Source organism: Myodes glareolus, chromosome 22, assembly GCF_982192425.1.
Source record: "Myodes glareolus chromosome 22, mMyoGla1.1, whole genome shotgun sequence".
In the NCBI taxonomy this organism is placed as follows: Eukaryota; Metazoa; Chordata; class Mammalia; order Rodentia; family Cricetidae; genus Myodes; species Myodes glareolus.
In genome coordinates this window covers 51,711,198-51,738,443 of record NC_142047.1, presented here as the reverse complement: position 1 = coordinate 51,738,443, position 27,246 = coordinate 51,711,198, and the positions used below count along the sequence as shown (strand labels likewise).

The window sequence follows — 27,246 nt, the reverse complement described above, 5'->3', positions numbered from 1 at the left end:
CCTCTCCTGAAAGGGCCCAGTGAGTGCTTGACAACTCAGCTGCCTCCAGGGGCTCTAGAGTTCTTTCTTCTTCCTGAGTGAAACCCTAACTGGGTTTTAGCAGCTGGGAGTGGATACATGACTCTCCCCTGCACCACACGCACGTATGCACGCACGCATACCTTCTCAGCAGGTTATCATGTGCAGCCTGTCCCATCCTGACTCATCTCCTTTGCCCTCCTCTACATCCAGAGCTGCTGGAACTGTGGGCGCAAGGCCAGCGAGACCTGCAGCGGCTGTAATGCAGCCCGCTACTGTGGGTCCTTCTGTCAGCACAAGGACTGGGAGAAGCACCATCATGTATGCGGCCAGAGTCTGCAGGGCCCCGCAGCAGCAGTGGCTGACCCACTGCCCGGACAGCCTGATGCCACTGCCAGCCCCAGCGAAGCCGGCTCAGCAGGGCCCTCTCGCCCCTGCTCTCCGGGCCCACCAGGCCCACTGGACGCTGCCGTGCCCCGCTGACCTCCAGATCGGACGCCCAGCCCATGGACGCCATGCCCTGCCAACCTCCTGGCCCCACCTTGGCCCACCAGATGCCTGGAGCTGGCCAGGTGGAGTCACTGCTGCTACTGCTTCTCTCCAAAAGAAAACACAGATCCAACGAAACTGCATCCGTGCAGCCTCAGCTACCTGATGAGGTCCTGCTGGGACCTCCTACAGCCTCTCTTCACAAGCATCCTCAGATACCACTGCGGAGCTGCAGACAGTGGCACCGGCGGAGCGTGGCCGGCTCTGCCACCGTCTGTCCCCTCTGTGTCTGTCTCTCTGTTATTGTCTGTCTTTCTGTGTCTTGGTCTCCCTCTGTTTCCCTGCCCTGACTCTCCCTGTATCTGATCCTCTCTGTCTGTGTAAAAGCCCGCACGCTTTCTCTGTAATCAGAGAAACCTAATCGGTGGCTTTATTTTCAGTGAAGAACTTTTGGAGATTTTGTTTTGTTTTGTTGGCAAACAAGCTACTTAAAAATGGACAAAGAACTGTGGGGTTCTCCCCATTCCTTATTAGAAAAGGAAGAAACTGTGATTTTTTTCTAGCTGGAGTTGCTGCCTCACCCAGCCAACCCCAGGGGGATCGGCGTGTGCAGCAGAGACGGTGAGAACAATTTCAATTTCCAACTCAAGAAGCATTTTTTGGTTTCAGGTTTTATTTCTTTTCTTTAATGTCAAACTCTTTGGCTTTAACTGAAAAAAAAAAACCCAAAAAGTTTTTTTTAAGCAAAGGAAACATACCTGTAAACTACCTTGCCAGCTAGCCAGCCAAGGATGCCAGACACACCTCGCTCCAAAGGAAATCCAAAAAGCAAACTCAAGAAATCAAAATCAAAAATTTATTTTTATCACTGCCAAAGTATTTTTTCATTGTCTTTCATTCCTGGGTTTGTTTGGATGTCGGTCTTTTATTTTGGCTTTGATTTTGTCAGGGGTGTTGGGTCACTGGGATTTGGTGGGTTGGGCCAAGAAGAAACGTTTTGTTCCTTTTTGACTAGTGGGCAGCATCCTTGCAGGGCAAAGGGGTCAGCAGCAAGGCCACATGACCCTCAGCACCATATCTAGAAGCCCCAGTCAGCATGAGCCTGAGCGTTGTGTGCCCTCAGGCCCTGTCCGTGCGTCCCTGTACGCAAGGGAGACACCTCCATCTGTCCTCACACCTTCTGTGACTTCGCATAGTTCATTTTCCACTTGTGAAAAAAAAAAGTGCTAGTGTTCTTCCCAGAGAGAGCACAATTCCTAAACGAAACTGTGACAATCTTTTGGTTTAATTCTTGACTGCTTTTGAAAGCATAAGGTGACAGCGAATCAACGCTTTCTTGGTTTTCCCTCCTCTACCTCTCTGCCCTCCCATCCCACCCCACCCCCACCTCCACCTCAGTCTTATTTCCCCATCCCCAGTGTCTTGCTGTGGCTACCATCGTTTCTTTCAAACTTTTACAGAAAAAAAAAAAAGGAAAAAAAAATAAAACACAAAAGCCAGCAGCCACCCTCACCTCGCCTGGAAGACTCAAGCCCAGCTGTACATATTCCTGTGTTCCAACCCCCGTGTTTGTCTCCAGCCCTGGGAGTGATGGTGACATCTGCCCACCTGTGCTCCAGCCCTCGCCCGCCCTGCCCTCCACCCGCTCGACTTCCCTCAAGGATTTAAGGAGGAAATGAAGGAAGGAAGCTCATGCCTGTACCAAACAGAAAGACAGCAGACACAGTCCAGGTCTGCACCTATGTGTGTGGCTGCAGTAAGCTGCAGGCCTAGCGTGCAATATGGGGGAATTGCTCCTGAACCCTGGGCCCGGGGGGCCCTGCCCAGAGCAAGGTGTGCAGCATGTGTTAATGTGAATGTAAATAGTCTCCACAGTGGTCCTAACCGCGGCATCAGTACCGAGGAGATGTTTGCCAAATAAAAAGAAATTAAGACAAACCACGCAAGTATGTGAAATTTAGGAAACACTTTGGAAGGAATCTGAGCTGTGGTCCAATGGGCTTGTTTGGTGGCTGGTCTTTCTTCTCAACTGTAAAAGTCACTCTTTAAGAGAACATTGCATGGAAGGATCCTGTTAGGCACCATCAACCTGGTGCTACCCCGAATGGAGCCTGACAGCAACTCTCGCTCCGAAGGCCAAGGTAGAGCTCATCCTCTGGAAGGTTCCTAAGGACACAGCCCTCCAAGCCCACAGAGATGTATTTTTGTGGGTTTCAGAGAAGCCAGGACACATGGCAGCCTCCTGCCCTTCCTTCTAGTGGACCAGTTGACCTGAGCATCTGCCTGTGAACACTGAGTCTGTGCTGGCAGAGACCCGCCTGCCATCAAAGCAAGCATCGCTGGATTTCATTCCCAGCTGCGCCTCATGCAGTGCTGCTTGTCTCTGTTACCCCACAGCATGCAGCGTCCTTGGCCCTTGCAGGAGAGCAGGCCGGTGGCCATTCATAGGGAAAAGCTCTGGGTGGCAGGAGGTGCTGAGCGCCATGTTTGTGGGGGAAAATAAAACTAGGCCCTCAGCTTGTGCTTAAGAGCTGGAGTCTCTAGAGGTCTGGGTCTGGAGTCCTGGGGTGGCTTCCCTGATGACCCATGTCCCTTGTGTCAGGACTTGAGAGTGCCTGCTCCCATATATGTGGTCCAGCCATTCTAAGGTAGGTCCCAGAGGGCCCCTTACCTGCAGGCCCAACAATTTGCTTTTGCTTCACGTACCTCCTCCCCTACCTATACCACCCTTATCTACCTTTTCGGAACAACAAGGCCCACCAGGGGCAAAAAAATGCTGCCCAGCCAAATTGGCCTCCAGGAACCAGGTTACATATTTAGGGTTCAGCAGAGCCCCCCACCTGCACCCTAGCTGTTTGAAGGGATAGCCCCCCCAAGACAGCTATCAGATGCCATTCGACCACAGTGAGTCCCTTGTGCATGACATCTGGCCCGCAACTGTGGACACTCGTGGTGAGGTGCTGGCCAGCTGATAGGAAGAGCTCAGCCGGCAAGGCAACTGCAGAATCAGGGTGGCAGTTAAGGTGGGTGTGGGAAGGGTTAAGTTGGGGAAACGGGGACTGGAAACAGCCATAGGGAATCCCAGGCATACTGCTAAATTCTGGGTGGACGTCAGCAGTGTCACTTGAGGCAAGAGGGGTGGGGTGGGGGTCCTGAGCCAAAGCTGCAGGTGCTGTGCTCAGCTTCAGCCACCGAAAGACCTCACAGCAGAACCAAACAACCTCAGAGCTTTGGAAAGGACGGGCTCCATGGGTGTTCTTTGTTGGGAGATGTACCCTGGGTGGCCATAACCATGCCCTTGGTTTCAACCTCCTGTCTGCCTGGGGCTCTACACAGAGCTGGGGGAGAGTGGTACCCCATCCCTGACTCCTGCTGAGAGCCCCTCCTGCTACCTTCTCCAGCTCACGAGCCATGGACCCAAGAGCAACTGCCAGGTCCTGCCTCCTGGTAGCCACAGACAAACACAAACCAAACCCCTACAGGACGTGGCTCTCACAGAGCCTTGCTCCCCAAAACCCCAAATCAAAAGGCAACTTTGCTTCCTGTTCTGAGGCCAAAGCTAAACCAGGAAGGCTGTCTAGGGAGGGCAGGTGGCAGGCAGAACTCTCTCACCTCCAAGGCCCAGCCCAGATCCTGTCCCATGATCTTATGACTTCTTGCCATGCGTCCTTCTACCTCTGCCTCCCCTCCTCTCATCTCCTTGCCCATCTCTGCCCCAGACTCAGACTGGCCTTTCTCCGGTCTGCTGCCTAAGGGCGCCTTCCAGCTCAGTCCTCAGACCTACACGGGAACAGAGGCCAATGGCTCTCATTCCGTATATGGTGTATAGGAGCAGGCTGGATTATACCAAGCTTGGGTCCTATTGCCTGATGGGTGCCAAGGTGAGAAGAGCCAGCCCCAGAAGGAGTCAGTCAGCAGGGACACCTGTCAGCAGACCTGAGAAGGTCATTGATGATGGAGGACAGAATAGGAGCCAAGGCCATGGGCAGTGCTCTCAAGGCCACAGTGGACAGGGATCAGGATGGGCCCCAAAGTTCTCTTTTGGTTTTTCCAAATAAATCCTTAGGCTGACACCAAAGTATCATCTCTGGCATCTGTCTATCCATTACTCTGTTCCTCAGCCTAACCACACTGGTAGATTGACACTTTCCTGAGTTTGCCCTTCTGACTTAGCCAGCCATCTTTCCGTGAACCCATCCACCTCCACCTATTCATCTTCCTCCACCTGCCCTCCCAAGTAACTACACCTATTAACTACCTTGACCCACCTGCCTCTCCACCTATCATCCATCCACCCGCTCACCCACCTGTCCACGCCACCCCAACATACCATCTTTGTGTCTGGATGTCTTCCAATCACACCACACAGCCATCCCTGGATCCACCCTTCCTATCGTCTCTACCCACTGTCCTCAGAGTAATTTCAGCTCCCTCAGTGTACCAAAGACACTAGGTCCCCCATGCCCTCCATTCTACTTGCCCTGGACTGGCCAGGGGTGCCCTAAAAATACCCACCCATGAGGCAACAGCCCCTTGGTACTCTGCCCTGCCCTGACCTGCTTTAGACACCTCTAGATATATGAGTTCCGACCACAGGCATTGTGGAAAGATTGGACAAGTTTTTGTGACCATTGTGACACATCTGGACCTGCTTGGGCAGAGGAATCAAGAATGGGTGCTGAGAGAAGGGCTATACACTTGCTCAGGAGCTCTGGGATGCTATGTGAGGGAACCACATTCCCCAAAAGCAGGGGCAGTCCTTGATTTCAGGAGTCTGCCCAGAAGAGGGAGCTCTGAAGAGGAGAGTGAGCCAGTGCTGGCTTCCCTTAAGACTAGCACTCCTAGGATCCTATTCATCAGGACACTCGGGTACCAGTCCCATCTTCTCAGAATCCCAAGTAACCCAGAGTTGAACTTGTCCAGTCTGCCCCTACTGGATTCCCCAATGGTAGGAGGCATTTGTTAGGTGCTTGGGGCCGTCCACAGCCTCCCGATAGCTCACTGTTCTTCCTGAAGCTCCTACCATGTAGAGAAGTTTCTTTTTCTCCACTGGTCGGGGGAGGAGAGAAGGGAGGGAGGCAGAAGCTGCCTCTTAAGAAGAAGGACGGACAGAGAGCTAGAGAAGTTTCTGGAATGAGCCTGGGGAGAGACCCTTGGGTTACCATCATGTTGACAAGAAGATAGAGAAACTTCAGGTGAGCTCGACTCAGAGGAACTATCGGCTCCCATAGACAGCTCACAGACAAAGCTCAGGACAGTCTGTCAACCATGTGAACAAGTCCCCAAATTCTAGAAAACTCTATCTTGTTTTCATTCCTTTTCTTTCAATTCAGCTGGCCTTTAAGGTAGCAGCCCAGACAACAGGGAAACAGGAATGTAGCATTTGACTCAAAGTGCGGCCTGCTCACCACATCCTCAAAGGAACAAGCCCTGCTCCCACCCAGACAAGGCCCAGCAGCTCTCACCATTTCTGGGGTGGGTCAAGGGTCGGGCCCAGAGCACAGCCACGCACAGCCTGCCGGGGGAACCGTTGCTGTTCCATTTCTTTTCCTCCTGCAGGAGCTGGGAGGAGAGGACTGGATGTTTTCCTCATGAAAAGCCGTGGTCCTCAGCCCTCCGTGTCAGGGTGCCACGTCGTACTGCCCACCGCTGTCTTCTGCTGTCTTGTATGTTTGCCCTGTGGGCCATGGACATGATGATCAGGTTAATTACATCTGTGTAATAAAGTGAGCGTTTGCTATGACGGCTTGCTGCTCCTCCAGACCGTTGCGCACACGTGATCACCATGTTGAAAGACCTGATGTACAGACCAGGGCAGACGTGGTGTTCAGCAGTACCAGAGAAGACTTGGAGTGGACAAAGGAGGGGTCCTTCAGCTCCATGTGCTACTACTATATTCTGGCAAATAGGGTCCATCTTGGAAGGCTGGGCCTTAGGGAGTTCTGGAAAATCTTGGACCCCAAAAATGACCCTAAGAGTTTCAATTTCAAGGGCCTGACCTATATATAGCTAGCTGACTGGTTCACTATTGAGGCCGAGTTGCCAAGTTCTTTTTTTTTTCCTTTGGTTTTTCGAGACAGGATTTCTCTGTAGTTTTTTGGAGCCTGGAACTAGCTCTTGTAGACCAGGCTGGCCTCGAACTCACAGAGATCCACTTGCCTCTGCCTCCCGAGTGCTGGGATTAAGGGTGTGCGCCACCACTGCCCGGCCTGAAGCCAAGTTCTTTGAGCTGTCCATATGAGGGAGATAGTGGGACCTGGCTGAGCAAAACCCTAGAGGCTTGAGGGACACTGAGGGTCTGAGGGAGACATTGAATCTGAGGGAACACTAAAGGGATACCTAAGACCTGAGGGGACATCGAGGACCTAAGAGTGGCCCAGCAGAAGGACCCAGATCTCAGGCTGTTCCTGTGACAGCTGTGTCCTGGCTAAAGTTCTAGAACCAACTACTGGCCATAGTGCTTCAGGCTGCAGTGGTAGCTGCCTGGAGGAAGCAACTGTCGTTAATACTGTCCCAACTTGGAACATGGTGTATTTTTGAAGGCATTGTTGGGAAGGCCAGCATGGGGGTGAGATGTCCCTAGGCCAGGCGCCTGGCTGGAGCCCCACTGGGCCTGGTGTGTCAGCAATCTCAGGATAGCACGAGGGGGAGGAGGGTGACAAGGTTTTTCCACTGCAGACACTGAGCTCAGAGGGGAGACTGGCCAGGGACTGGGTTCCATCCAGACGGTCTTGGCTTGGACATAGCCTGCCATGCCCTGCCTCCCACATGGAAGTGCAGAAAACACCCAGACAGGACCCTGACAGAGCTTCACACAAAGAGGTGGGGGACATGCAGGAGGACAGCAGTGCAGTGGTCACTTGTGTATCCCTGTCCTTGTCCTATGTGGCCAGCTTGTTCTCTCTGTAGGCATGGATGCTGCCTCTGAGTAGCCTTGGTCTGCCAAGAAGGACCAAGGGAAGTAACAGAAGCAGGACTGGGGAGAGGCCAGTGGTCATTCAGTCTCTGGTCAGGACTACTTTATCTTAGGTCATGTGACTATCCCACACAGTCCTTCCCTTTTGAGACATGGAGGTCACCGCAGGTTTTATTATTATTGAGCTATTTGTGACAGGGCCTCATTCTGGAGCCTAAGTTGGCCTTGAACTTGTGATCTTCCTGCCCCAGAGGCCCAAGTGCTGAGTATAGGTATGAGCCATCACATGAGGTGTGGCGGTTTTCAGACACTTTGGAGAACAGAATGAGCACATGAGAAGTCAGGTTAGAGGTCAGAAGCCCAGCTCCCTGGGGCTGCAACAGCCACCGCTACCTCCAAATCTGCCTCTCAACCCCTCTGCCCACCCCAGGATGTGGGAGGTGTCAGCCACCAAACTCCACATATACAGTGTAGCTCACTAAACCTAATTCCTATCCCAGCCCAGGTTCTAAAAAAGACACCACTGAACAGCCTGGGAGCAGCATCACAGCAGTGTGGCTGTGGATCTGAGGAGGTGGCGTCACGTGAAGGTTCCTGTGGACACCTCAGAGTCACAATAGCATGGACAGCATGAGGCTCAACAGAGCAGACTCAAGAAGCAACAGGGCCGATGTCTAGCTACCACCCAGTGATGTGTTAGTAGATCTGCTGGAAGGCCCAGGAAGGAGTTAGTGGGTGTAGGCTGGCCATAGCCCTGTAGGATGAGGGCAGAGGGGCAGCAGCAGATGAACAGGGCTGGAAACCACTGCACCTGCCTGCATCTGCCGAGTACCCATCACCCAATTCGTACAGTTCAGCCTGAGCCTCCCTTGTGGCCAAAGGGATCGTTTAAATTGTGCCTGACTTAAATAGGCTCCCATCTAAAGGTGCCCTGTGTAGAGGTGGAAAAGGAAGAGTTTGAGGAACTCATGGTTAGGAAAGAATATGGAACTCTACTCTGGATGAGCCCAGGCCTGAACTCTTAGCCTACCAGGGGCCCTTGCTCAGGCTCACCCAAAGTATCCAGACACCCACAGTGCCACCTCTCCCTGAAATAAGTCCTTTTCATGACTACAGCTCGGTAACTTGACCAAGATCTGGTTGTTGGTTAGGGCCCATTGTCAGAGGTGTGTGGTATGGCATCCTGCACACACCACGGGAGAGCATGCCAAGCTTGTGGACGTAACACCCTGTCTGACCCACTTTGGATTCGTCTACTCTTCCAAGTTTTGGGGGTGCAGTTGGTGAAGAAGACAGAGAGATCTACAGCCTTTGACCCCTCTGGTCAACATGGCCTAAGCTGGAGGCCCTCCTATGTGCTTTAGTGGAAGCAGCTGGTCAGGAGGAGGCCTTAAAAGGGAGGGCCGCAAGGCAGATGCAGCTGTGGAAGCGAGCGGCTCTGAAGCGCCAAGGTTCACCCAGTTTGCCCTTTCTGCATTCCCATGTGGTCCTTCCTGAGCAATGATCTCTTCCCACCCCCCACTGAAGCCTGGCTCCAGAGGGTCTCCTTCGATCCAGAGGCCCAAGGTTGGGGGGCCTGGGACAGGACTGAAAAGACCCCTTTGGGGCCAGGAGCTGGGAGTGGAACAGAGAGTGATGAGGAAGATGAAGATGCAGGCTTCCTGCTGGCCATGCTGGAGCAAGACAACCTACCCAAGTCCCCGGTGTACAGCCAGGCAGCACCCCGTCATGATACAGGGAAGCAGGTGTGGACCTGGGCACGGGGTGAGGGGCACAGCTGACTAGGAGGTGGAAGTGCCAAAGCTGCAGACCACAGGGGCTTCTCTGACTAGGAGGAGGTGTATTGTGGTGGAGGTGTCAGGGACTTCTGGGGCCTGAGCCTCTAGCTCTGAACTATGGCTACAGGAAGAACAGGGTGACCTAGGTCATTCCATAGTAGCCATGACATCCCTGGGGCTGACTGGCCACACCTGCCCTCCATTCTAGAGGGACCTACGGGTCACTGCCCCAAGCTTACTGTGGGTTGACCAGCAGGAATTGGAGGCCATCAAGCTGAAGCTGTGGGCCATGGAGCATGCCGAGGCCCTGCCGGAGCCGCCCTATGCACTGAGAGAGGCCACAGAGGAAGAGGGGGCTGAGGTCAGACAGCTGCTGAGCCCTGAGACTATGGGTAGGAACCTGGAACTTGCTGACCCTGTCCCCAGAAGGTAGAGGGACAGCTGTCCTCCCAAGACCTTGACCTTCTGCTCCCAATGGATATATACTCAGCAGGGACTCTATATGAGGACTACTGAGGGAACATTCTGGAGCACCTTGCAGCACTAGACCTTGCAACCCCACAATGTGGCCTTGGAAGCCTGGGTGACCTTCCCTGGGGTCATGAGGAATGGGCTCCTCAATAAGGTCCTCCTGCTGGTCCTGGGGTTCTCTCTCCACAGGCTGCTGCTTCCCTGGGACCTCCAAGGAAAAGGTGGAGGCTGACCACAGATCTGTCTATGTGGGCAATGTGAGTAACAGAGGAGCTCGCAGCCCTCCCTCAGCACCTGGCTCCAATTAGGGCATTCAGCTGGGCGGACACGTCAATGTCTGCCCTGGATGGGGCTGGCTAGGAGCTGGAGGCAGAAAGCTGTAGGACTGTAAACTCAAGGGTCTCCAAGACTAGACAGAAGGGGCACATCTGACACTAGTTGCCGCCGAGGAAAGGGTGGGCTGTAGCTCCTGGGCAAAACCATGGAGGTGAGAAGTGGCCAATCCTTGACCATTCAGCTGAAGCTGAGGTTAAGAATTCTGGTTTCTCAACACGCACTGGAATTGGGAGTTCCATGAGATTTACTGGTCCACACACCTAGCAGGAGTCAATACCTGGGATGCAACCAGCTGTCCACACAGGAAGCCCTTGACTGGCTCTCAGCAATCAACCCTGGGCAGGAGTGGGTAAAGCCTCAGCCCCTTCCCAGCCAGGAGTCAACCAACCTTGGAAGTCCCTCCAGCCCCTTTCTGCCACAACCGCCTCAGCAGGAGGTAGACAGAGAACCCAGCACTTACAGCAGGTGCCCTTTCTGAGAGCAGGTAGATTATGGAGGCTCGGCTGCCGAGCTGGAGGCCTATTTCAGCCACTGCGGGAAGATTCACCGGGTCACCATCCTGTGCGACAAGTTCTCTGGACACCCAAAGGGGTCAGTGTGGGGCTGTAGCAGGCTGGGCAGTGAGGGTGAGGCTGGGCCCCTCCCTCCTTGCCCAGCCATTCCCCACCTCTATCCCTCTCCAGCTACGCCTATATAGAGTTTGCTTCTCAGAGCTCTGTCCGGGCTGCCGTGGAGCTGGATGAGAGCACCTTCCGAGGTCGGATCATCAAGGTATGTTACACCACCGTGCCTTGCACATTAACTCACAAATTCTTCAACAGGCTCAGAGAGGTTAGAGTACCTGCCCCAGGAAACAGAAGTACCCAGCCTGACCCTTTGGGTATCTTAGCCGGATGGGCATTGCTCAAGAATTAAGGCATGATGGAAACCCTCGGACCCAGGGCAGAGCTTGGTGTAGGTGTGGCTTGGGGAGATGAACCAGACTCCTCTGCCGAAGGATGCTGGCCATGACCAGGCATGCCATGTGATCACAGCTGCATCCAAGTGAAGGTGGAGGGATAGCTTCAGCTTCAATGGTACCTCTAGGTCAGGAACCCCAAGCCCTTGGTATCAGCCACCCTGGCAAGAAGGGTACAGAACAGTGTTTTGGACCATGACATGGGTTCCATCCAGGTACTTCCCAAAAGGACGAACTTCCCAGGAATCAGCTCTACAGATCGTGGTGGGCTGCGAACACACTCGGGCAGCAGGGCCCAGCCCCTCCTGCACAGTAGCCTCCATCGAAGGCCTCGGTTCAGACTCCATGGACCCAGCCGGTGAGTCCTTGAGTCTGGACTCAAGGGGAGTCTTGAGTCTGGAGATCTAAGTGGCAAGATTCCTGGAGCCTGGCCCTGTTGTCCCCTCACATAAGCCTTAATTGGCCAGGGCACTTGGGAAAGGGTTGAGTCGGGGCTCGCGGTTTCTACCAGGTTGCTCTGTGCAACCTCCCTACCCAGTAGGGATACTCCTGCCTGGTCACCAGGGCTCTGCTGATGACAGGCATCCCTGTCATAGACGGTGGGCTCTACAGCAGGCTCCTCTGGCCTGAGTACTGGTAAGGCTGTAGCTGAGCCCATGAGCCAAGTGTGGCAAATTCTAGCCCAAGGCCTCCCTTCTCCCCTGGAACCACCACTCAAAAGAGCAGAGAGCCTGAGAAGGTACCTCCCACAGTCCCTGAGCAGCGTGGTGGTGACTTTAACCCTTGCCTGGTGTCCTCCAGGCTATCCCCTCTGAAAGCAACTCAGCTGCCTTTGTCTCCCCTCCCTCTCTGCAGGGGCCGTGGACGGGTCTCACCATGGTTCTCACCATATTAAAAGGATGGCCCAGTTTTGAAAGTGGGGCCAGGAGCTGGGTCAGGAGTAAACAGTAGTCTTTCCACTTAACTGCAAACTCGTCTTTGAGCCCGTCAGCGCACAAGTGCCTTTGAAGGTGGCCTAGACCCTCAGGTCACAGTGGGAAGGCACAGGGCAGGGAGATGCAGAGGACAGGGGTGGGAGGGGAAGCCCGGGGGGGGGGGAGCTGGGATTAGCATACTCAAGTACTTTTAAAGAAAAATAGATGCATATTAATAGTAAAGCATAAATTATTAAACTTGAATATTTTAAAAGCATGTAACAAGTCTCATTTCATTTTCTCTGTAGCTTTGGGGCCTGTCCTGGAACTAGCTCTTGTAGACCAGGCTGGCCTCGAACTCAGAGATCCGCCTTCCTCTACCTTCCAAGTGCTGGGGTTAAAGGCGTGCGCCACCACCGCCTGGGACAAGTCTCACTTTTTTGGTCCTCCCTCAGATGCAGGTTTACTTTCTTCATGAAGCTCTGGAGGGTAATGAGATATGACCATGAGTCCAAAAAAGGGGCTCTTGCTCTGCCTTAAGATTCAATAGACAGTGAGCAGAATTCCACCCCATAATTTTGTCTCCTTGCCCCAAGTTGGCTCTCTAGACATAGCTGGACTTTCACCTCCATTCTGTCCTGGAAGGTGTCTGAACTGGTCAAGTCAGGAAGCAGAGGTGGAGCCTCTGTTCTAAACTTCGAGTGTGTGTGTGTGTGTGTGTGTGTGTGTGTGTGTGTGTGCGTGCGTGCGTGCGAGCACGTATGGGTAATGTGAGATTCTTCTCTGTATGCTGTGAATGTTTTATTACCATTGGTTAATAAGGAAGCTGTTTTGGGCCTATGGCAGCACAGAATAGGGTAAGGTGGGAATTTCAAGCAGGGATAGAGAAAGAAGTTGGAATCAGGGAGACACCATGTAGTTGCTGATGGAAACAGACACTGGAACTTTACTCAGTAAGCCACAGCCTTGTGGTGAAACAAAGGCTAATAGAAATGGATTAATTTAAGATGTAACAGTTAATAAGAAACCTAAGCTAATAGACCAAGCAGTGTTTTAATTAATATAGTTTCTGTGTGATTATTTCAGATCTGGGCAGCCTTCGCCTACAAATTTGCCCTCAACATGGGGCAACTACATCCACATAAAACCTGAGAGTTTAAAAAGAAATTCTAGACACAAAACAAGAGTTTAGTGCAGCTTCTTGGTAGCCGCATTTTTTTTTTCAGATGGGCTTTAAAAAGAACAGTTATCAATACTCTTCTAGCAAAACAACCAAGGCTTTGGAATGGCAAAAGCAAAAGAAGTTTAGGCATCAAAGCAGCTCCAGGAGGAATCAGTCTGAGTCTGTGTCATCAGGGTAGTCCTTGGCATTGCTTAATGTGTGTGTGTGTGTGTGTCTATCTGCACATGCACACACGTGTGTATCTGGTAAAGACAGGCTAGTGTGTGCGTGCATGTGGACATGTAGCTGGTGAAGACAGACTGCTCTGCTCTGCCACTGCACTTAACAGGAAGAGAGCTGCTCAGGCCCAGGTCTGTCCAGGGCACTCACCACCATTCCTTGCCTTATGCTGACTTCATTAATTCTTTAAGCCCCAACAGATCTGCCAGTACCAGGCGGCTTCTTTTGTCAACTCCATCAATGCTTGACTTCCCCAAGCCACTTTCACATCCCTTGTCCTTAATGGAGTGGATGGTGCCTCTGAGGATGCAACCACATCTTCACCGCCAAAGTCTGAAGGCAGCCTGTGACCTTATTTGAAAAAGGGTCTCTGAAGACTCATGGCATACTGGTGCACACCTTTAATCCCAGCACTTGCGAGGCAGAGGTGGGCAGATCTCTGTGAGTTCAAGGCCAGCCTGGTCTACATAGTGAATTCCAAGACAATCAGAGCTACACAGTAAGACCCAGGCTCAAACAAACAAATAAATAAATAAAAAGCCAGGCAGCACTCTTGCCAAACCCACCCTCCGGCTAAAGCCTTTAACTTTGGGCACATATGGGCTCTGTCCCTGTCAGTCAGCTGCTTGCTGGACTTCAGTTCAACTTCATCTGCCGCTTATATCGATTAGTTGGAAGGTCTGGCTTCTTTTCTCACTGCATTTTTATTTGTTTGTTTATTCATTCATTCATTTATTTATTTAGTTTTTAGAGACAGGGTTTCTCTGTGTAGCCCTGGCTATCCTGGAACTCACTTTGTAGACCAGGCCGGCTTCAAACTCACAGAGATGTACCTGCCTCTGCCTCCCGAGTGCTGGGATTAAAGGCGTGCACCACCACCACCCAGTTACTGCATTTTTAATAACCCTATGCTCACTGGAGCAAAGCCCTAATACACATGGAGATGGGCTGTCTCTTCTACTGTCCACCCATCTCATGTGCACAAGTCACAGCCTGCTGGGTCCAAGCATAAACTCTACAGGGAAGGGGGAGGTCCTTGGCTGATGACTTCGGAAAGCCAGAAGCTATGAAAAGAGCAAGGAGCAGCAACATCTGCAGGGGCCTCAGACCTGGGGCAGGTCGTCCAGGCCTCTGCCATCTCCCAGGACACACGTTAGCCACACTGTCCAGTGGCACAGAGGAAGCCAGCTTCAGTCACCACCGCCACACAGCTACAGGATTTTATATGGGGAGAGCCTGGTTTGTCCTTGGGGATGTATGGCCTAGGACTAGCATTGGGGTCCCTGTGGACCTCCATGCTCACTGTCGGCCAGGAAAGGCTCCTGGAGTTTCTCACTTGGCAGCTGTTTTAATGCTGTGTTCCATAAAGTTTTACAGATTTTTACCACCTCCTCAGGCCTGGGTTGGGCACAAATGCTAGGCCAAATGAACGACGGGTCCAGAACACTGAGGGCCCTTGCCCAAGAGGAAATGTATGTGGTGTTAGCCTTGCATTGCCTCCATGCTCTGGAGCTGGCTCTGGGCTCCCCATACCCTGCGTTCATCTGGACCACCCACCTACGCAGACAACGGAGGTCCAGAGGCTCCTGTACTCAGGGTTCTCCCTCAGGCCACTTGGCTGTGGTCACAGTCTCTGAGAGCAGCTCTCAGGTCCTCAGCTGAGCCCTCCCTGCTGATACAGGACAGAGCCAATCTCATCATGGGAGGCATTTAGTGGGAAGGTACAAGGCACACAGTCCTGCCCGTGGGTTACAGTCAGGGAGGGGGAGGGGAATAAATAATCATCAGACGGGGTGAACACAGGCTTCTTTTCCTGACGACTGGGGCGGAGGTCCAGCTCAGCAGACCTGGATCATCATCGAAGTTACCATGTTATCAAAGGCCCTGAGAAAAGAACCCAGATTTAGAGCAGGACAGGCGATGATCCTGCCCTCTGCTGGTGGAGACTGGCACTGTCGCACCAAGTCCTCAGGGCTCTGGGGCTTCTTTAGGGTTCAGGGAAGCAGAGGGCAAACCCACCATCCTGGGCAGTGATGCCCACCTCCTGACTCCACAATCCCTGCACAGCCCCCACAGGCTGACTATGTCATAGATTTCCTCAGCATACCTCCCAGGGTAAGGTTCACAGGGTGTGAGCAGGGGTAAGCAATGAAGCCCAAGAGCAGGCAGCGCTATCTCTGCCCTGCACAGCATAGGGGCACCAGTGTGCTCTCTCTTGGATCTAGATAGATACAAGACCCTCAATATCAGTCAAAGGAAGGTGCCACCAGAAGGGACTAACTTGGGCCACCTGTCAATTTCAAGGAGCTCCTTAGGAACAGACCCAGAAAAAGAATCTGGCAACAGGTTTGCAGCGCCTGCGTTTGAAGTCCATGTCTCCCGAGGAAGCACCTGCATGAGGTCCTCAGCTGGAGGGGAGGCACCTGAGCCCAACACAAAAGACACACTAGGCTACAAGAGGAGGCCATTGCCTCCATAAAAGCTACGGTCACAGCATGAGCTGTGAGCTTGCTGAGCCCTCTAGAGAGCCTCAGGAACCCACAGAAACAGCTGGGAGACCAGACGGGCGAACCTCAGCCCAAGTTGCCTATGCACAGTAAAGGTCTGTGCCGGCACTAATTAGGAAACCAGGGCTGGCTGCTTTGAAACAGTGACCTTAGGATAATAGTCATGGCTCTGGCTGCTTCACTTTCCCCATGACCACGCTATCACAAAGCAGGGCCCACCGAGAGACACAGGGCCTACCTACCTTGACTGGATGCGGTCTCCGGGGTTGTAGAAGGGGTTGCACATCACATCTGTGTAAGAGTTATGCAGCTTCCGGAACATCTGAAAGGATAGAAAGCAGTTTTGACGAGCGCGTGCACAGAGCTTTTGCAGACTTTGCATTCTCAGTGAGGGAAGGGAAGCAGCAGACACCCACTCCGCTCCCCTGCACTTACACTGCGGATCTCATTGTCTCGGAGGGCTGTATTGGAGGAATCCACCACCATGACAAATTTCACCTTGGAATTGGTCACGTAACCATATCTGCCAGGCTGTTAAGGAACATGCTTTGGCACCGCGGCTGTATGACTGCGTATGGCAGTCAAGGGCCTGCCAGCCCGGAGAACTTGGTGAACCCTCACTTCGGAGAAGACTGACAACCGTGAATCACAGGAAGTGCCCAGGCTGAGGAGGCTGCACCTCAACTGGGGACAGCTCTGCCTCCTTTTGAACTGATGCAGGGCCTAGGATGTTAGTTGCAAAACTAAACTTCTGCCATCAGAGTGTTAACACAGTGGCTCCAGTGTCCCCATGGGAATGTGCTTAAATTCTGCAGTCTTAATAACTTGTCCAAAGGAATGGCCTAGAGTTTACAGCCACGTGACACTGAGCCTCACAACAGTGTCATGACACAATGAGCCTTGATTCAAAGTTGGTGGCCTCTAACGAGCATAGAGAAGCCCAGATTCCTGTAACGCCACCTTTCACCCCCTGGAAGCTCAGCCTTGGTTTTCCAGTGACTCTTCCTATTGGGGAGAGTGAGGCCAAGAGGCTGTTGTTAGCTTCAGGACACCTGCCTGCCTGACCAGCTGAAACCCCTTACAGTTTCTCTTTTCTTGTGTCTCCCCCCACACCCCACTCTGCGAGTGCAGGGGCCGTGCTGAGCACCAGCGGATACACCTTGTAGTCCTCAGTTGGATAGAGCAGGCCCAGGTACAGCTCCCTCTGGTCCACCAGTGCCTTCCCCATGGCTGAGATCTTCTCATCTACCACATCCAGGGACGTGTGCACCATGTAGTGGAACTTGAGCTCATCCTCTGTGGGAGTGCTGCGGATGTACAGAGGGTAATTCTGCAAGAAGGGGTGGGGATCCACCGAGTGAGTTCCAGCACTCCTAAGGCAGGCTCTCAGCCATCAACCCCTCACACTCCGAAATACACTGTGGCAGGCACTGCCTTCAGGGGCGGAACCTAACCAAAGGGGACTGGATGTCATATGTAGAGGGGGGATGACAGTTATAACTCGGGGGCATAGCACTTGCCTGATATGCACAAGGCCCTAAGTTCAATTCCCAGTACTGAGAAGAGAAATGACATTGGACTAGGGACATAGCTCTGTGGTAGAATGCTTGAGTAGCAGCTTCAAGCGTCAGTTCAATCATCTGTACCAGAGAGGAGGAGGAGGAAAAGAGGAGGAGGTGGCAGCAGAATAGGCATAGGGGCAGGAAGGTGAACAGAAATGAGATGGCCCAGGAATGCCAACATGAGCACCGCCTAACAACATACCCTGACACTAAATTAAGTCATTCCTCTTCCTAGAATCATCTCTGCCTCAACTACCACCACACTCTCAAGTGTCATCCCAACACCAGGCATGCTGGCTATTTCTTAATGTGCCACACAAGGGCAGTGGTCTGTGGCTCAGCCCTTCAAGACTCAGCTCAAATCTCCATTGCAACACATCTGACCATCCTCAGCTCATAGTCAAAAGCTTCACTCCTGGCCTCCCGCATCTGTTGTTCACTATGTCCAGAAATTGTCTGGTCTACTGTTGTTGAATGAATGTCCAAATCAGGGCACCTCCGCATAGATTCTGGACTTCAGCGTGAGTTTATCAAAGCAGCAGCTGCATTATTAATTGGGTTCTGATTTTGGTGGGCTTATGGGGGCCTAACTCCCTCTTTCATACTGTCATCATCACAACAACCCAGTCCCTACCGACAGGTCACAGGGAAGGGCGCTCAGAACCAGCAGGATCTGTGGACCTCTGGTGCTGTCTTAGCATTCATAAACAGCTTTCCAGAGGAAATGAATATACATACTGGCCAGCTGGGAGATGAAAGCTGGGAAGAGAAGAGACAAAGGGAAGAGGGAAACTTAACAAGAGGTTTGCAGGCTTTCACGGCGGTTGGAGTAGAAGGTTGAAAGTGGCATGAAGGGAACTATCCTAAGGCAAAGAAAAGCACTTAAATTCTAGGCTGAACTTGCGACGCGCCTGGTTTGTATTCAAATAGCACTGGCGGGGCAGCCAGGGGACGGTCCGGAAGGCGGGGGGGAAAGACCGGACGCGGAAGGCAGCTGAGGCCGTGAAAAGAAGAACGCATAGAACGGAGGGTGGAGGGCTATAAGAGCCCGTCAAGCTTCCCGGTGGGTCTCAAAACCTGGAGGCCGCGGCCTGCAAGGTAGCAGCAGGAGGCGGGCGGGCGGCTGGGAGCGAGAGAGCGCAGGAGGAATCCTGATCACAGCGCTTGGCTGAGGCTTAGGAGCCGAGAGCTGAGATGATCGAGGGCATGGCAGGAAGGAGCCCCACCGCCCGCCACCCGCCGCCCGCCGCTTCACACGCACCTCCTTGGCGATCACCGCGATGCACACCGCCATATTGGCAGGCCGTGCGCCGCATCATGTGACCCGGAGGGGGTCAGGCCCCGCCCACTTCCCCTCCCTCCTCGCGCTGCGGCTCAGACCCCGCCTCTCTCTACTGTGGCTCTGCCCTGCTTTTCAGCTCAGACCCTGATGCTGACCCTTTCCTGTCAGGCTCGAAGTCCACCGCTCCTGCTGGGACGCTGGCGGCGCCCCTGCTTCTGTCGCTCCGTCCCACTTTTCCCGTCAGGCCCCACAGATCGTGTCACTCAGCCTGGCAGGCCCGGCTCTCACGCTTCGGCATGGTGGGGTCCCGGCTTCTCTGGCAGCCTTGCCTGTCCTGCGGCCTCCCAGACCCAACGCCCTTGCCCGTCTGGCCGAGCCCACTCTTCTTGTCAGTCAGGCGGCCTAGGCCCCGCCTCTCCTGTCACTCAGCCCCCAAGGCCCGCCCCGCGGTCCAAAGGAACCGCCGCGAAATTGGGACTGGGTCTCTCCCTGCAGGAGCTTGGTTGCCATGGCGGTATATGCCACAGCCACCAGAAGCCCGCAGCTGCTGCTGGTTCTGAGCACCCTAGGACTCCTGGCCATAGGTGCTCCACAGCCCCCCAACATCGTGCTGCTGCTCATGGACGATGTGAGTGGGGTCACGCGGCGGGGGGACACGGGAGATACAGGGCAGCCACAGCGGTGACTCGAGGGAGGCCCAGACCCCGGGGTCCTTTCTCGCTCTTACTGTTTCCGCAGTGGGGGTCGGTGTTCAGGGAGGATCTCCCCGGGGGAGGAGCCTGGTGTCCCCCTCCCCCTCATAAGGTGGCCCTGCCCTTGGTGCCCACCTCCAGCCTGGGCCTCTGGGGAATTATGACCAAAGTCAGGCATGGGAGGGAGGAAAGGTAAGAATGTCACCTGAGGGGGCTGGTGTGCAACCTGCAGCCATCAGTGAACTCAGCCCCAGGGCTGATCTGCCTCCCTGACTTGAAAGCTTAGAGGTCGGTCAGCACTGGGTCAGATAGAACTGTCCAAACTGGACGGGACCCTGTCTTCCTCTGAGCTTCAGCCCTCCAGCCCCCCACTCCACCCCAGACACACTACAGAGTGGCACCTGTCAGCTATCGTTAGAATCAGAGTCATATCCAATTCAGATTGATTTGGAACCAGTCGTGGGCACCCCAGAGGCTAATGGCTACCTCAGCCCTCTCCACAGAGCCTTCAGACCTGTGCTGAGCCACGCTAAACTCCCCAAAGTGGTGCCCGCCAGAATAGAGGGTGCCATGTATGTCAAATAAGTTGGATTTTAGAGACTTAGTAGGAGAAAAAGAAAGTGAACATCCCATTTGATAATCATTAGGTTAGTGGTTCTTTATTATGAAGAAAAGTATATGCCTGAAAAGTCCTGTACATAATCCCACTACCCAGAATTCACTGCAGGAAACCTTGAATGTTTCTTTCCAGCTTCCCATTCTGCGTGGTCGATGACTAATTCACACTCTGGGTGCCCGGCTCCTCTGGCCCCTGTTCTGGTGGCTGGTAGCAGGCTTTGCTCAAGTAATAAGCAGTACTGAAGATATGTATTATATACATATATAGTGCCTTTCAGCATTAGGACCTTTTAGAGCCAAATCACACTGGTTTGGTTTGTTGGTTTATTGGTTGGTTCGCCAGAAGTACTGACTACAGACACTTGTCTGTCAGTTTTCTGCTCTCTCCTTTCCAAATGACAGCCTGTGAGGAGCGAGAGGTCCTTCCTAACCCTCCATTAGGCTACTGAAGAGTGTTGAAATGATAGACTTTGGATAACTGAGTTAGGTAAATGTATTGTTAGCCCTCTTCTTCCCTACTCACTTTTGTATTTTGTTTTGTTTGTTTGCTTGGTTGGTTGGTTTTTTGAGACGTGTTCTTGCTATGTAGTTCTGGCTGGTCTGAAACTCACTCTGTAGCTCAAGGTGGCCTCAGACTCAAGGCAGTCGTCCTGCCTTTGCCTCCCCAGTGCTAGGATTACAAGCATGAGCCACTGCATCTCTTAACCTAATGACTCTTCTAGTCTGGCAACTAGAAAATGTGAAGTTACATGTAAGGAAAAGAGTGCATTTCCTTTGGTTGGCTACAGGTGAGTAGAGGGGTTTTGGATAATGGATGTGACTACAACCAGATCAGTTTACCCGAAGATGGTTGCTTAGGAACCCCCACCACCTACATCCTGAATTTCCTGGGGCTGGGCCCAGAACATTCTGCAAACCTTGGCTCTTGTCATGTAGGGACTTTTGATGCATACAACTGAAAGTGAACTCAGCTTCAGCAAAACTGGGAATCCCTGGCTTTACCAACTAGGTCACTCTGGCTTAAAGCAAGTGGTTCCAGGTTTCCGCTTTCATAAGGCGCTGTCTGTAAGCTGGCCCCTGGAGGCCCCTGGTGGCCCCATGATAGCTTCATGACAGCCCTAGGCAACTCCAGCTCACCTACCCTATTGTCAGCAGTCCTAGTGGGACAGTGGCTTTTGCTGACTCTGACCCACTCCTGACCCAAGCATAAGGTGAGAAGAATAATGCTACACTGTCCAACAGTTCAGCTGAACCCACCTCTGGAAAGGACACCCTGGGTGGGGAGGCCTCCTGGGTTCATGCTTGACCTATCCCAGGGTGCCTGAAGAGGCACCCTGCCAGAAGAGGCAACAATGCCAGAAGGGGAAAAAGTTCTGAGGTGTCCCCTAGGTGGCAGATAAGGACAGCCTCAGCAGCACAGGGGCTTCCATACTAGTCCCTTCTCCTCTGCAAACCCCTCCCTTTGCTCGCTATAGCCGCCTTTGCCAGGCTGATCAAGTCTGAATCTGTAACATGTGCTTATGTCTGTCTGGCTTACCTAGAATGACACGGCTCCAAGCTCCAGACTTGATAACTGTCTGATTGTCTAAGGTTGTCTCTAGTTTAAATTCTTTAAGGATTGCCACTGACTTTGGACTGATGGACCATGGTCCTGTCCTGCCATGGTCATATCATGAGCAGCTGGACCGCTGTTCTCAGGAAGGCCACTGTGGGATGTTGCCTTTAGTGGGCACTGGAATCTGGGCATCCCCGCCCGAGAAGAGTGGTTTCTTGTATCTAAGCACTGTATAGGTATCTGAATTCATATGAAACACCACCTCCCCGTTTCACCACAATCTCACTCTGGATTCTCCTTGACTCCTCAGCCCTTAGGATCACTGTGGAAGTCAGACAAGACATATAGACTGTAGAGTAGGAGATATGTAGAGTTTATTACAAACCTATGAACTTCTGCTCTCAAGGGTGAGAACAGGCAGTGGTCACAGGGACCATTGTAGAGCAGAGCATACTCAAAGGATGAGACTGGACAATGACCAGAAAAGACCATTGCAGAGCACAATACTCATGGTCATTGGAGGCAGGTATGGGCTGGAAGTAAGGGCAGGCTCTTTGGCCTAGTGCCTGGGATGGCTTTCCACATAACCCTCCCTAACATGGGGGGCTGAGTGGAAAAGAGAAGAACAAACACAACCCAAGTTCAAATAAGCTTTGTCCTAGCCATCACTGTGTCACACACCTTTAGTCCTAGCACTCAGAAGGCAGAGACAGGCAGATCTCTGAGTCTGAGACCAACCTAGTCTACTGAGTGAGTACCTGAACAGCCAGGGCTACACAGACAGAGAAACCTTGTCTCAAAAAAAAAAAAAAAAGAAAGAAAGAAAGAAAGAAAGAAAGAAGGAAGGAAAGGAGGGAGGGAGGGAGGAAAGGAGAGAGGGAGGGAGAGAGGGAAAAGGAAGGAAGGAAGGAAGGAAAGAAGGAAGGAAGGAAGGAAGGAAAAACGTCCAGCTCTTCTAGGTATGTCCAACCTGCAGTCACATGCAGCAAGGATAGCCATAAATTTGGCCCAACACGAGAATCATAAACTTACTTAAAACATATTTTTGTCATGTTTTTGTAACTGATTGTAATTCTCAAACATGAACTTTATAGAAGACAACACTATATCACAAAGACAAAAATTGTATATGCCTACTTCTCTAAATGTCACGACTCCACCCAGGGTCATAAACACAACTCTAGTCATATTCTGTGAACCAGCGATTACTCCCACAATTTCAGGTTTTGGTTTTACAAGCTGATTGTTAAGGATCCATCTCCAATAGCTTCTAGGTCTGCTAATATCTAATTAGTTATCTAATCCCCCTGTGTATCTGTCATCTTGGTGTGTGTGAGGTACACGTGCCTTCGTGACCAGCCAGCCCAAAGTAAGAACTTTAGATCCTAAACCTCCTATGAGTTCTCTGGTTGATTCCACCCACTTGTGCTGTCACAGCCTGATCTTGGAGGAAGCAGGCTTGTGCCATCCAGCCCTGGGGGCAGGAGGCTGGAAGCTGCCTGGTCTAGCCCTCCCAAGACCACCCTGTACGTCCTCGCCCTTGTCTTGTCTAACTGCTTGCCATCCTTCACTGTGATAAGCCATAGCTGGGAGTTGACTGCATGTCCTTCCTCCAATGAGAGTTTTCCACAGCTGGTCCAAAGCACAGCTTACATCTCAAAGGGAGTAAGAGTTTATTCTGAGCCAAATCTGAGTGATCACAGCCTAGACACATGAGTTCAGGTTTCCTTGAATAACATTCCAATGTGGAAGTGTAATAAGGTCAGACTCATGAGCTCCAGATGGTCATGAATTTGGAAAAATACAATTCCACCCAAACACTATAACCTACAGCTTGTTCGTCCATCATTTGGTGGCCACTTGGACTGGCCCTAGCCTTTGATAGTTGGAATCAGACTGCCATGGACACTCATGTAGTCTTGGAGCATAAGTTTTCAGTTCTGTAAGGCACAGCCAGCCAGGCCATGCGGTAACTCTAGGCTCAGCTTTCAGAGGAACCTCACCGCTTTCTTTTGAAATCTAAATTTGCATAACAGCTTTATGCTGAAAATAGATGTGTATTCTTAGACACCAAGACTCTAGTAGCATACAGAGGTTGATCTCAGCTGGGGAGGAAGGCAAATACAGATATATTCCTGGTGGTGGTCAAACTGATATAGAGGCAAGAGCCAGCAAATTCCTAGTAAGCCCCGGAGCAGAAGCTGCCAGGGTTTGTGCAAACTAGATGGCTCTTCCTTGGAACAAAAGAGCCATTTGTTGGAAGGGTTCACTCCTTATCTCTTTGATCTTCCCTGCAGATGGGCTGGGGTGACCTAGGTGTGTATGGAGAGCCTTCCAGAGAGACCCCAAATTTGGACCGGATGGCTATAGAAGGCATGCTTTTCCCAAACTTTTATTCTGCCAACCCTTTGTGCTCACCATGTAAGTTGCTGCTGCCCTCCACCCCGAACCCAGCTCTTCCACGTCTGCCCCTCTAACCCTAATCTAGGTAGAGCAGCCTTTTTTCAGGCATCAGGAAGGCTGCAGGTAGAATGAGGGCTGTGTCACTGGTCATGCTGGTCCCTGGTTCTGAGCTTACTAGTGCCCTTTAAGGGCATTAACCTGCTATTGCCTCCCAGGAGGCGGAGACCACTCTGCCCCAGGGGAGGGCTGCTGTCTGTCTCCCAGAACTACCACACTACCCTCAGAGTACTGTCTGTACTTCCTGGTCACAGGACATGGGTGTAGTGGAGAGATAGTGAGGTCATGTCCTCTTCCCAAGGAATGTTACTCTTATTACATTGGTGCTTACAGAAGTGCTGACCGTAAGTAAGAGCAATGGGTGGGGTGAGGGGTCGATAGGAGGCAGGCCATAGGGGCCTGCAGTCTGGTGGCTGTCCCAGAGTCTGGAGACTGAGCATGCAGACAGAGCTGAGTAGCAGAGCCTGCTGTATAAACTGCAGTCACCAGGCCATTGGGCCATCTCCCAGTGCCTGACTTCTTCAATCCAGAGGCTAGAGGAGACTGAAACACAACAGTTCAACGTCAACCTGATGCATTCATGACAGACACATCCCAGGGGCTGTGCACATGGGAGGCACTGCAGAGCTGGCTGGGGGGCCTATAGATTTGTGTCACAATGTCTGTTTTCATCCTTCCATGTAGCCAGGGCAGCCCTGCTCACAGGACGGCTACCCATCCGCAATGGCTTCTACACATCCAACGCGCATGCAAGAAACGGTATGCCACCCCTCACCCGCCACCCTGCAGGTACCTCTGTCTAGGTAAGGGAAAGCTGGTGTTCTAGGCCTTAGTGTGAGAGGTTTGGGGTCTGGAATGGTAAATAAAGGCAGCCTAAGGTAGAACTGAGTCCCACAGTACAGACCCCATGTCACAGACTTCTTCTCTGAAGTGGCCCAGTGAAAACCAAGCTGGGGCTGAGTACCTCAAGCCCCACACAGCATCCTCCTTCCACCCTTGACCTGCTCTAGGGCACTGCCCTGACACGGCTCCTACTCCACTAGGAAAGCCATGAGGTTTCAGGTCAGAACAGGGAATGTGGGAAGAGCCAGGATCATAGCCTGTAGGGAACAGCATGGTGTCAAATGGTAAACCAGGCTGGAGAGGTGAGAGGCAGGTGGGAACAGGGGCAGCATCACACCATCCCCACCATGCTGGTACTAACGGAGAGCACCTGGAATATCATGGGAAGTGTCCCTATCCTGACCACAGTCCTGCCTGTCCACCTTGATGGGGCAGTGTGTGTATCCATTACAGACAGGATTATTCCTAATGCAGTATTGTCATTCCAGCTTACACACCTCAGGAGATCATGGGTGGCATCCCTAACTCAGAACTCCTCCTGCCTGAGCTCCTGAAGAAGGCAGGCTATACCAACAAGATCGTGGGCAAATGGTGAGTCCTGGACCTCCCTCTGGGCAGGTCTTTTCTGCCCAGGTCTTTCCAAATGAGAAGTTCTTAGAAGGAGTAGAAACTGGATTCCAACTCCATTTAGACTTTTGTAGGCAATTTTTTGCTTTCTGAGGCAAGGTCTCACTATGTAGCTCAAACTGTTTTTGGTTTCATGATCCATTGACTCATCTTCCACATGCTGAGATTATAGTTGTGCACCATCTGTAATCATTGTGGGGGAACTTTTTTTTTAACCCCAGCACTTGGGAAGCAGAGGCAGGCGGATCTCTGTAAGTTCGAGGTCAGCCTGGTCGACAAGAGCTAGTTCCAGGACAGGCTCCAAAACTATAGCAAAACCCAGTCTCAAAAAACCAAAAAAAAAAAAAAAAAAACAAAAAAACAAAAAAACCCCCAAACAAACAACAAAAAAAACCTTGGTGTTTCAGACACACACATAGTACACAAATTTGCATGCAGGTAAAACAAAATAAAAGTAAAAGTAAATATATATTTTTGTAAAATTAAAAAAAAAAACATGGTGTTTAAAGTCAGGAACTGGATGAGTGTGGTGCACACCTTTAATCCCAGCACTCGAGAGGCAGAGACAGTTTGAAGTCATCCTAATCTGCATAGCTGCAGGCAAGGCAAAGCTACATAGGGAGACCCTGTCTCTTAGTCCAGCAGGAGCTCGAGACCCCAGCCTCCAGCAAAGTGTCTCAGCATGACACTGAGCAAGCACTCGGTCATCCTCACCCTCCCTCCTTCCCACCACACCTCTGTCATCTCTGCGCCACTCATGCTTGTGGTCACTGTAAAATGTCACTAAATGAGCCAACCTCATTCTTGCATACAGATGAGACAGTTTGCCATTCGCCAGAGGGCTTCTGTCAAAGAAGCCAGTGCTAGGTAGGAGCAGGGGAAGAGCAGCAGGTGGCTGAGTCCGTGAGATGAATAATCACATCAGTAATGGCTCCTGTAACTTCACTGTGGCTGGTTTCTAGTTCTGACGTTCATCTCGTTTACTCCACAACATCCCGTGATCCCCTCTGATACGGCTCTCCCCAATCTGAAGCCAAGCAGGCCTCTTCCCTCAAGAAACCTTCCCTGTGGTTTTCACTGCTCATGGCCCCGCTCATTGCTCCCCTTGGGAATGGTTTCTCTGACTCTGTTATGAGTCACAGCGGTGGAAAACCTGATACTAGGAAATCCAGGCAACCCAGAGCTGCCTAAGAAACATTTGTCATCTTTCAAGCAAAAACTGAAACCTAGCCATCCAGGGGGACGGTGGCAGAGGAGAGTTGACAGGCATCAGGTCCCTCCTCATCTGCACAATCCTAAGCAGGTGGCAAGGAAGTCCACAAAACCATGGTAGAGGCAGGCAAAGAGTCGGAGGTCCCACGGTAACCAGGGATGCCTGTGTCTCGCCTGACAATTCTGATAGGTTCACAGCTTCCAACTGTTGGGGACTGAAGGGGTCAAAGCTGAGCAGGAAGCAAGTTTCCATAGAGCTGCTCATCTTCCTGGATGACTTCTGATAGGAAAGAGCTGACCAAGAGGAACAGCTGAGGCAGATCTCCTCGATGAGCAGGGTTTAGTCCAGGGCTATCAGCTAGAGCCAGTACTGCCCTGTGTCCTTTATGTAGACCTTGACATGGAGGGTCTAGATTTCATTTCCCTCACCAAGTCCTGCATGGACACGGAGTTTAGACTCCTGCAAGTAGACTGTGGGGTCTATCAGCAGCCAATTGTGGGTGACTGTGACAGTAACACAAATCTCAGGAGACCACCAGCCCACTCTCCAGTCCTGCTCGCCAGTTGGTTAGTACCAACCACTGTTAGGACCAAGAGCACAGGATT

At 52.1% G+C, this 27,246-nt stretch overlaps 4 protein-coding genes across 17 annotated transcripts in view; 3 read left to right on the top strand and 1 right to left on the bottom strand.

The window, feature by feature from the left end:
* The window catches only part of Cbfa2t3 (CBFA2/RUNX1 partner transcriptional co-repressor 3), a 76,926-nt gene extending 70,676 nt beyond the window's left edge, over positions 1 to 6,250 (top strand). For all 5 annotated transcript variants that reach the window (XM_087900524.1, XM_087900523.1, XM_087900527.1 and 2 more), the window contains one exon: positions 232 to 6,250. In XM_087900524.1, the coding sequence (XP_087756650.1) occupies positions 232 to 501 (270 nt within the window). In that variant the 3' untranslated portion in view covers positions 502 to 6,250. The remainder of the gene's footprint in view (positions 1 to 231) is intronic.
* Trappc2l (trafficking protein particle complex subunit 2L) lies at positions 5,561 to 18,946 on the bottom strand. Of its 6 annotated transcripts, none has more exons than XM_087900528.1 (6): positions 18,613 to 18,656; positions 18,090 to 18,110; positions 16,947 to 17,119; positions 16,225 to 16,312; positions 16,032 to 16,111; positions 5,561 to 6,184 (listed from the first exon to the last, which is right to left on the bottom strand). In XM_087900528.1, exons 1-6 carry the CDS (start codon positions 18,643 to 18,645, stop codon positions 6,097 to 6,099), a joined length of 483 nt encoding a protein of 160 aa, XP_087756654.1. In that variant the 5' UTR covers positions 18,646 to 18,656; the 3' UTR covers positions 5,561 to 6,096. The 6 variants fall into 6 exon arrangements, with proteins under 6 accessions (XP_087756654.1, XP_087756658.1, XP_085537978.1 ...); XM_087900529.1 differs by lacking the exon at positions 5,561 to 6,184 and adding an exon at positions 12,797 to 15,166; XM_087900531.1 differs by lacking the exon at positions 5,561 to 6,184 and adding an exon at positions 15,208 to 15,705.
* Pabpn1l (PABPN1 like, cytoplasmic) lies at positions 6,607 to 12,035 on the top strand. Of its 2 annotated transcripts, none has more exons than XM_085681849.2 (7): positions 6,607 to 9,168; positions 9,410 to 9,593; positions 9,862 to 9,929; positions 10,493 to 10,599; positions 10,692 to 10,779; positions 11,182 to 11,324; positions 11,822 to 12,035. In XM_085681849.2, the coding sequence occupies exons 1-7, from the start codon at positions 8,905 to 8,907 to the stop codon at positions 11,859 to 11,861; spliced, it is 894 nt and encodes a 297-aa protein (XP_085537975.1). In that variant the 5' UTR covers positions 6,607 to 8,904; the 3' UTR covers positions 11,862 to 12,035. The 2 variants fall into 2 exon arrangements, with proteins under 2 accessions (XP_085537975.1, XP_048293424.1); XM_048437467.3 differs by having other exon boundaries at positions 6,610 to 9,168; positions 9,458 to 9,593; positions 11,822 to 12,032.
* Galns (galactosamine (N-acetyl)-6-sulfatase) overlaps positions 18,290 to 27,246 on the top strand; it is a 34,757-nt gene continuing 25,800 nt past the window's right edge. For 3 of the 4 annotated variants that reach the window (XM_048437465.3, XM_085681848.2, XM_048437463.3), the window contains exons 1-5: positions 18,290 to 18,414; positions 19,129 to 19,261; positions 23,796 to 23,919; positions 24,643 to 24,717; positions 25,290 to 25,392. In XM_048437465.3, coding sequence (XP_048293422.3) covers positions 19,142 to 19,261; positions 23,796 to 23,919; positions 24,643 to 24,717; positions 25,290 to 25,392 — 422 coding nt within the window. In that variant the 5' untranslated portion in view covers positions 18,290 to 18,414; positions 19,129 to 19,141. Of the gene's footprint in view, positions 18,450 to 19,128; positions 19,262 to 23,795; positions 23,920 to 24,642; positions 24,718 to 25,289; positions 25,393 to 27,246 lie in introns of all 4 variants that reach the window. The other variant, XM_085681847.2, reaches the window with a different exon arrangement.

Bases quoted from the DNA above. Each gene is read 5' to 3' on its own strand.
- Pabpn1l (XM_085681849.2), top strand. From the start codon at position 8,905: ATGTGGTCCTTCCTGAGCAATGATCTCTTCCCACCCCCCACTGAAGCC. The intron at 9,169-9,409 runs GTGTGGACCTGG...CCTCCATTCTAG, and splicing joins GTCATGATACAGGGAAGCAG to AGGGACCTACGGGTCACTGC. The intron at 10,780-11,181 runs GTATGTTACACC...GGTTCCATCCAG, and splicing joins TCCGAGGTCGGATCATCAAG to GTACTTCCCAAAAGGACGAA.
- Trappc2l (XM_087900528.1), bottom strand. From the start codon at position 18,645: ATGGCGGTGTGCATCGCGGTGATCGCCAAGGAG. The intron at 16,112-16,224 runs GTAAGTGCAGGG...CTATCCTTTCAG, and splicing joins GAGACAATGAGATCCGCAGT to ATGTTCCGGAAGCTGCATAA. The intron at 6,185-16,031 runs GTAGGTAGGCCC...CATGGCCCACAG, and splicing joins GGAGACCGCATCCAGTCAAG to GGCAAACATACAAGACAGCA.